The sequence below is a fragment of the Lepidochelys kempii genome, chromosome 1 (assembly GCF_965140265.1).
Source record: "Lepidochelys kempii isolate rLepKem1 chromosome 1, rLepKem1.hap2, whole genome shotgun sequence".
NCBI lineage: Eukaryota > Metazoa > Chordata > Testudines > Cheloniidae > Lepidochelys > Lepidochelys kempii.
The window spans coordinates 60,342,028-60,351,302 of NC_133256.1; the positions used below are offsets into that span (position 1 = coordinate 60,342,028).

Genomic DNA, 9,275 nt, shown 5'->3' on the forward strand with positions numbered 1-9,275 from the left:
TAAATTGGTTAGTCTCTAAGGTGCCACAAGTACTCCTTTTCTTTTTGCGAATACAGACTAACACGGCTGTTCCTCTGAAACTTATTATTTGTTGTTTAGTGGTTAGAGGAATTAACATACTGAAAAGTAATGTAATTTCAAATATATTTTCCATTGCATCCAGTGTGAAGAGCAAAAGGGAACTAAAAGAGATGGGAATTGTTCTGCTTTTGTTTAAATCTCCCTTCTGCATTCTTTTTGTGTTTCTCCAGATCTGAGATGTTAAAAGTATGGCACACAATATAATCTGGCTTTCACAAATGCATTTTAATGACCTGGATTCCTTTCCTCCCAAATACAGCTTCTAAGGTGAACTTGAGGTACAGCTCCATGAAGCAGTTGGTGCCTCTCTGTTAATTGCATCCTCTGGAGCAGTGGTTCTCAACCAGCGGTTTGAGGGCCCACGAGCAGGTTTCAGGGGTCCATCAAGCAGGGCCAGCATTAGACTCGCTGGGGCCCAGGGCAGAAAGCTGAAGCCCCACCACATGTGGCTGAGGCCCAGGACCCTGAGCCCTGCCATATGGGGCTGAAGCCTGAGCAATGTAGCTTTGCAGAGGCCCCTGTAGCACGGGACCCCAGGCAATTGCCCTGTTTGCTACCACCGAACACCAGCCCTGGCTTTTATATGCAAAAAACTAGTTACTGTGACACAGGCGGGCCATGGAGTTTTTATAGCATGTTCGGGGGAGGGGCTCAGAAAGAAAAAGGTTGAGAACCCCTGCTCTGGAGGACACTGAAACCTGGCTCCAAATCCACATGACAAATGAAGAACATTCCTGGTTTTCATTGTCACCTTTTTCAAAGCTGGTGTGTCATAGTCCTAGCGGAACTCCCCCTGCTGAACACTCACCAGGTTGCTGTGTTTGGATCCCACCATGCTGGATTTGTGTACTCTAAAGCTTCCCTTGGGGCAGGGGTGGAGCTGAGGCAGGAAGAGGTGGGGCAGGGTGGAGCTTGGGGGTCCGCAACATTTTAAAAATCAAAATTGGGGTCCTCAGGTTGCTAAAGCTGCTCTAGGGTATCCAGGATCCTCACCCTTCTGTTTCTGCAGAGCATTGCTTTCTGCTTCTGGTCTCTTCCCCCTCTTTCTAAAATGGCTACTGAGAGTCCTCTTTTTATAAAGTTGCAGTTTCCTCTGTCATGTGACCTTGTCAGATGTTCAAAGTCCACCACCAGGTGATCTGTTGCCTGAATACTAGGCTTCCTGGCAGAACCAGGTTTTCTTGGTTTTGCCACCTTCTTTTTTCCAGGGTTTTCCCATTTGAATAGAAGACTAACCTTCCATTGCTAGCCCTGGGTTATCACCTCTTGGAATTTCATCCCAAAATGGAAGTAAAAAACCCCAGAGAAGCCAGACTAGCCTTACAATCAAAATGAAGTGTGCAGTTTGCTAAAGATACATACAGAGTTCATAATCTCAAACAGGATTCATAAATTGTATGTAGACAGATTCCCCAAATCGTCACAAGGTGTTACGAAGAAACATCCTGTACTCATTCTGTCTCTCATGGGGACTTCCATTTTGTTCCTTCTTTATTTTTGTTTCCCTCAAACGGAATTTAAAGTCATCCTGATTAAAAGTGCCTGTTTTCTCTTTGTGTACAGAATACATAAAAGATTTCATTCTTGCTATCAGATGCAGAGGACTTGACTGGTCTACTTGAAATAAGCTAGGACTCATGATCAAAATCTGACAGCCGGTGACAGTGTCTGTCAAGGGATTTATGACTCTCAATCTCCCTAGGACTATTATTACATACAACTGATGACACCTACTAGGGAAATCTGCTTGCTGATGAAACTGCGTGAGACAGGTCAAGACCACAGACCCAACAGCTGTCACCAGAGAACTCAGAACGGTAGCTTAAGTTACAAGCAGCAATAATGAGGTGGCAGTTGCAGCAGGCATCTTCCTTGCCCTGCTGGCTCCCAATGGAGAGTGCCTTGCTTGTCTGCCATCAGAAGATCCCAGTTGAATTACAGGCAACATCATACCCCACAAAAGGAAACTTCTCTGGGACAAGACAGAAAACTGCAACTCCCTCTTACCTCATATATATGAGTAGGGGAGGGCGAGCAGGGGTCACTGACTCCCACATCTTCCCTCCTTCCTAAAGAAAACACCACCTGTAAAATGAGGGAGGGAGGATGCCTGTTGAAGAAGAAATATCTACCAGCACAATCATTAAGATGTGCGTATACAGAAAGAAATCCATTAGGGCAATTATGAGGCTGTGCACAAATGGACATAATGAGGCTGATTCACTAGTGCATTTAGCCAGTTTTGCATCTTATATCTCCATCAGAATCAATGGTGTTGCACTGGCATTATTTTTATTGCAAATACAACATTTTGTTTACATTAGAGTGGAATTTGATGACTGCTTCTTGAGATATTCACAAAACACTGGGTACTGCTATACAGCACATTGTGTGCCAAGCAAAGCAGTATGTTGGGTTCTCTATAATGTATCATGGTTGTTGAAGTCTGAAATATCTTAGCTTGAAAATCCCAACGCTCCTCAGAATATGCAACTGCCAATTCCTTCATCAGAAAATATTTATTAGAGAGCAGTTCATTACAGTGCACGGTTAAAGTCTGAAAATTCATGCAGGTTTGAAGACCAAACCTGCAAATTCACTCTCTTCTGTACACCCTCTGAAACACTCAGTACACAAAGCTGGATGATAAGCAGAACCCATGCTACAGACCCCATCCAAAGAAAAGAAAGGAAGGATAAAATGATAAAGAATGGTGGGAACTGACAGGAAAAGGAAAAGAGAGAAAAGAAACATAAAATGAAAAAAAAGCCAGGTCAGAATAGAAAAATATCATGAAGAAAATTTACCAGAAAATTAAACTGAAATCTGAAAATGAAAATAAACTGAATATATTCCCAGTTTTGGACTAGCAAAGACTGCCACTTTCCCCACATTGACCTCCTTTGGATCTTATCTATCTCTCTTATTTTCTTTTTTGAGATGTAAAGAGATATGTGCAGTTTTGAAAAGAGATAAAAAAGCCAGAAAGTATTTAACATCTTATGTGAGATTACTAATAAGTGAAGACATGCATCAACTCCAGAAAAAATACGGAGGGTGTTGAAAGTTCCACACAACACTTTTAATAAATCACTATAGATCAACAAGCAGAATGCCATCGAAATGTAGAAACCACTCTTCATTTAGGAATATTTATGTGTGTAAAAGAGCCAGAAATTAGCATTTACAGTTACAAAATACAAAGTACATAGAGTTTCCATAAATAAATATAAGCTCAAAGACGTAAGTACAGCTATTTACTTACAGAGGTGGACAATCCTTTTGCAGCTCCCGAGAGATCACACAAAATACCCACATACTGTTATGAGCCTTATATATCTGCATAATTGCAAGTCGTGCAGTAGATTTGTGCAAGATGGAAATCCCCTTCTAGGTGAGACCTGAGTGGGGGAAACCCACCTTTTCTCTGCCTGAGGCCCTGAGTTGCTACTGTCACTGTACACAGGAAATCCCAAAGGGTACTCAAAGGCACTAACATGATTAATTCCTAGGGTAATACAAAACCAGGAAGCAGTGTTAACCCTGCCATACCAGTTCTAGGCAGCAACTCGTTGTAATGATATGTGCCTCTGCGAGGGTTCTGTTCATGTATATGAAGCTTCACATAGCCTCAGAAATGGCTGGACCCCCAAATAAGAAAATAAATACATGGAGTGGAGAGAAAGGCAGCACAGAAGATAAAGAATTCCTCTCTGCTATAGTATAACTCCCTGCTCGACGGAGAGGTTTGGCAGTAAATCAAGAAGGGAACAGCCACAGAAAGTTAACTCAAAATTACTGAAAGAGAAAAGGGGCCACAGGAACAGAGCTAAGGAAGCTTAGAGGCACTGCAAAACATGCAATATTTTTAAAAGGCGTCACTAAAAACAGGAAGTGCTTTTTCATTTTCATGAGAGCCAATTATTCCTGTGAGCCCTTCAGAAATTTTTAACTTCACTGGTACATTAGCATGGCCACAAGAATAAACCATTTCCAGCAATCTGCAGCCAACAATCAGATTGTGTATGGTATCTGAAGAAAAGTACAGAAAATAAAACTATGATAAAAGTAGAAAACACCATGGGAACAGCTGGTGAGAGTGCAGCAAAAGAGGCAAAAAAGATGTTAAGAAATAAAAATAATGGAATACAAAATAATACCAAAAATATTATAGTGACATGATATTAATTGATATTACTTCACCACCTGAAATATTGTGTTTAGTCTGAAGAGGAGAAGAGTAACAGGGAACATGGTATTATTGTATAAAATGATGCATGGTGTTGGGAAGGAAAATCAGGTCCTCCTATTTATCCTTTTTCATAACTGAAGAACAAGGAGAAGCCAATGAAGCTGATGTTCTCAGCAATTTACAATGAATGCCATCAAATTTTAAAACTGATTTTAAAAATACTCACATTTTAACACAATGAATTAGTTAAGCTAAGGAACTTGTTACCACAAGGCAACATGGAACCAAAGAGCTTAGCATGATTTTAAAAAAATAGACATTTATACAGATAATGATACCATCAGTTAAATTAAGTAGGATAAAAATTGTAGGGATATAAACCTTCACATTTGAGGGTTGCAATGACAAAAGCATGACCTTTTCCATTTTTTGCATTGCAAACAAACTACCTTGCTTATTACTGGAAATGTGAAAGCCTAATTAATAAGACAGTTAAAATTAGGAACAGATACACCTTCATGTTAGAAAACATAAACAAAAACATTCCCCTAAACCCACATTTTACACAAGTTTCTAGAAAATCAGGGTGAGAGTCTGTGCTGTCCCTCTATGTATGTCTTCGCTGCCGAGTTAACTTGGACTCTTACATGTTGCCCCTAATCCCACTCCCATCCACACACAAAATCCCCTCACACAAGTTTAATGGTGCTTTAAACCTGGGCTAGCTGGCACAGCTGGGGGTTTAGGCCAAGGCCCAGGTGCTGCTTTCACTCAGACAGGTAACTTGTCCTTTTTACAGTGAGGATGCAGGCTAGGAAATGTAGCACAAGACTGACAGCCCATGGGGTGGGGTAGCAGGTGGGGTGAGCTAAGGTGGTTTTAATACACCTTTATGCCCAGCTGAGCCTGGGGTGTTTTGGGGGTTGGAGAAGCCCATTGGGTAACTTAGAAAGCCCTGACCTAATTTTTCTAAGGGTATGGCTATACTTTGAGCTGAAAATGTAATGTCCAGCTTAAGGAAACATGCCCTCACTACCTCTGATAGAGCTAGAGTACTAAAATTAGACTAAAAGAGTCTAATAAAGGAGCAGAGGCTACCCAACCCTGGGTACAATCCCATCCAAGATACTCATGCACACCTGGGGTGTCTAGACCCTTCTGCTGCTGCAGCTACCCTTTTGTTTTTACTGCGCAAGCAGTGATTGGAATTTATACATCCAGCTCACAGTGCAGACGTACCCTAAGTTGCAGCAGTCTCCTAAGGCACAGGTCACTGAGCAGTGCTGGTGAGATGAGAGGGAGACAATTGTAGCAGGGCCCTGAGCTCAGGGTGGCCCCCAACACATCTGTAAATAGAGGGGAAAGGGAGAGGGTGGGGCCCCAGTGAACAAGATGTACTGGGCCGCACATAGCTCCTGATGGGCCTGACTGCACAGCCAGGAATCTCAGCCCCACCCCTAAATTAGGGCTTGCAAAGGAGTCCTGTAGCTGTTCATATCTTCTGCCTTAATAAGTTGCTTACTCCCTTTATTTTGTCCTCTCTCCTCCACCCCCACACTCCCTTTTGTTTTAATTCTTACACAACCCTTTTCGTCATTTGCAGATACTTCTATTTGGTTTTCCCTTCCACTTTCCTTCTTTGTTTGCCAGCACATCCAGACACGCCGTCTCTCGCGAATTTATCATGAGAGATGCGCTTTCTAAGTAAAATTAAGCCCCACTCATGATCTCACGATAGAACTCTCAAATGTCAGGATTTTTTCCCCAAATTCTGATATTTGAGAGTTCTCTCAATAGATCATGAATAAGGCTTAATTTTACTTAGAAATTGCTGTAAGCCCCGGGTGGCTGGGGCTCCCCATTGTAAGCCAGGGAAGTGGGAGAGGGGACCTTACTGTAGCCCCCCAGGCCTTGGGGGGGGGGTGAAGAACCCTAAGAAGAGCAGAGATGAGGCTGGGAGGGTTGAACTATGGCCTGGGGATTTCCTGAGGGGGCTTAAGTGAGGAGGGGTGGGGACTGATGGGGTGGAGGGGCTGTATTGATGGTGGGTTCTGAGCAGATGGGGTGAGTTCTGGGAGGGTGAACTGAGTCAGTGGGGTCGATAGAGTAGGGGGGTTGAACTGATAGGGTGGTGATGATGGGGACTGGGGGACTGAACTGATGGGCATCTGGAGGACAGGATTAATTACTGGGCAAGAGACGGGCAGATGTGGGGGTGAGAGCACCTGCAGCATGGGCCAAAATGACCTTATCTGGTATATGTGGAAGAGTAGGCAAAACTGTCACAGGCACAAACCCTGGGGACGAGCCAGGTGTTTTTTGTTGTTTTTTTCCCCAAAAATCAAGAGACTGGCCTAAAAAACACAATATCATCTTTTTTAAAAATGTCATGATTTTTAGAGTACTTGTGGCACCTTAGAGACTAACAAATTTATCAGAGCATAAGCTTTCATGAGCTACAGCTCACTCCATCGGATGCATACAGTGGAAAATATAGTGGGGAGATTTTATATACACCCATGAAACAATGGGTGTTACCATACAGACTGTAACAAGAGTGATCAGGAAAGGTGAGCTATTACCAGCAGGAGAGTGGGGGCGGGGGGGGGGGGGGCGGGAACTTATGTAGTGATAATCAAGGTGGGCCATTTCCAGCACTTTACAAGAACAGTGGGAGGGGAAATAACCTACATTCCACACAAAGATGGACTACAAACTGTCAGGAACAGTGTCCCCGATAATGTCATGGCAAACCTGGTGGCTGTACTTTGTGACTTTGTCCTCACCCATAACTATTTCACATTTGGGGACAATGTATACCTTCAAATCAGTGGCACTGCTATGGGTACTCGCATGGCCCCACAGTATGCCAACATTTTTATGGCTGACTTAGAACAACACTTCCTCAGCTCTCATCCCCTAATGTCCCTACTCTACTTGCGCTACATTGATGACATCTTCATCATCTGGACCCTTGAGGAAAAGAAGCCCTTGAGGAATTCCACCATGATTTCAACAATTTCCATCCCACCATCAACCTCAGCCATCACTCTCACAGATCTTGGGAGACAGGCCAGTCCTTGCTTACAGACAGCCCCCCAACCTGAAGCAAATACTCACCAGCAACCACACACCACACAACAAAAACACTAACCCAGGAACCTATCTTTGCAACAAAGCCCGTTGCCAACTGTGTCCACATATCTATTCAGGGGACACCATCATAGGGCCTAATCACATCAGTCACACTATCAGAGGCTTGTTTACCTGCACATCCGCCAATGTGATATATGTGATCATGTGCAAGCAATGCCCCTCTGCCATGTACATTGGCCAAACTGGACAGTCTCTACATCAAAGAATAAATGGACACAAATCAGACGTCAAAAATTATAACATTCAAAAACCAGTCGGAGAACACTTCAATCTCTTTGGTCACTCGATTACAAACCTAAAAGTGGCTATTCTTCAACAAAAAAACTTCAAAAACAGATTCCAAGGAGAGACTGCTGAATTGGAATTAATTTGCAAACTGGATACAATTAACTTAAGCTTGAATAAAGACTGGGAGTGGATGGGTCATTACACAAAGTAAAACTATTTCCCCTTGTTTATTCCTCCCCCTCTCCCCCGCCCCCCCCGCTGTTCCTCAGACATTCTTGTCAGCTGCTGGAAATGGCCCACCTTGATTATCACTACAAAAGGTTCTCCCCCAACCCACCCTCGGCTCTCCTGCTTGTAATAGCTCACCTTTCCTGATCACTCTTGTTACAGTCTGTATGGTAACACCCATTGTTTCATGCTCTCTGTGTATATAAATCTCCCCACTATATTTTCCACTGTATGCATCCAATGAAGTGAGCTGTAGCTCATGAAAGCTTATGCTCTAATAAATTTGTTAGTCTCTAAGGTGCCACAAGTCCTCCTTTTCTTTTTACGGATACAGACTAACACGGCGGCTACTCTGAAACCCATGATTTTTTGAGCCAATCCCAAGATTTTGGAGGGTCCGACTCACAATTTGTGATCTCTTGAAGTTGGCAATACTGCATGTCCCCTTTACCTCCTTGTCTCCCTGTCGGCTCTCTCCTGCTTAGACGCTCCCTTCAGCTGTGTCGATTCTTCTCTCTCATTTCGCTCCTCTTTAGAGACACTCCCTAGCCATGGCAGGGGCCGGCCACCACAGGCTTCCTGCCCTGAGGGAGCAGGCGGCAGCAGGCCCTGCTCTGGGGCTGTGTGACGCTGAGGGGGAGCCCGCCACAGCAGTTTCCTTTGCTTCCCCCTCCCTCACCCAAAGGTGCACAGGGGTTGGTTGGGGCACTGCAGGTGACCTCCCCCCTCCCTTTTCTTTGTTTGCAGGTTTATTTTTAATGCCACAACCTCTAGCTCCTCCCCACTGCCTGGTGGAAAGGGGGGGCACGCCCATTGGCTTTAATTTGTACACCACGCCCCACTTTCCTGTCACGCCCCTCCCTTCAGAAGGGCTCTCACAAAACCTTTCTCCAGGGCCATCAGGGCCAGCGCTAGGCATAAACAGACTGAGCAATTGCCTAAGGCCCCAAGCAGCTCAAGAGGGCCCCCTATTAATTATTAGGATGCGGGGGGAGCGGGGAAATATTCCTGCTCAGGGCCCCTCAGTGGGCGAGCACTGCCTCTGAGGGCGATACTAAGTGATGCTAGTCACTTACTGGATGATTTCTATATTAGAATTAATCCTGAGTCAAACCCCATGGGCAGCCCCCGGCTGTAAAAGGCTCAAAACACACATCACATTTTCACTGCACATAGCCACCAGGGAGCAAAGGTCACACAGAGGGAATGTGACTCCCACACACTATGGAGCAGATCTGTTTAACCTCAGTCAGGGGAATTTCTCAGGGCTGCAGAACAGCCAACCCTAAGCATTAAAAAAAATTTTTTTTAAATGAATCAGGCCTCAAAAAATTAAGTGATTGGCTTAAATATCATGAGCTTTTCTTTCAAAAATAATACATTTGGGGGT

General features: G+C 44.1%; 1 protein-coding gene across 11 annotated transcripts in view; it reads right to left on the reverse strand.

Annotated features, from left to right (window-relative positions):
- The window catches only part of LACC1 (laccase domain containing 1), a 55,110-nt gene extending 46,448 nt beyond the window's left edge, over positions 1–8,662 (reverse strand). For 4 of the 11 annotated variants that reach the window (XM_073345191.1, XM_073345201.1, XM_073345183.1 and 1 more), the window contains exon 1: positions 3,347–3,560. Coding sequence is in view for 1 of the 11 variants with exons in the window: in XM_073345211.1 (XP_073201312.1) it covers positions 8,292–8,325 (34 nt within the window). In the remaining 10 variants the exon portion in view is untranslated. Of the gene's footprint in view, positions 1–2,088; positions 2,167–3,346; positions 3,561–5,512; positions 5,620–8,291 lie in introns of those variants that run through there. The other 7 variants (XM_073345211.1, XM_073345117.1, XM_073345172.1 and 4 more) reach the window with 6 other exon arrangements.
- Positions 8,663–9,275: the final 613 nt, after the last annotated feature.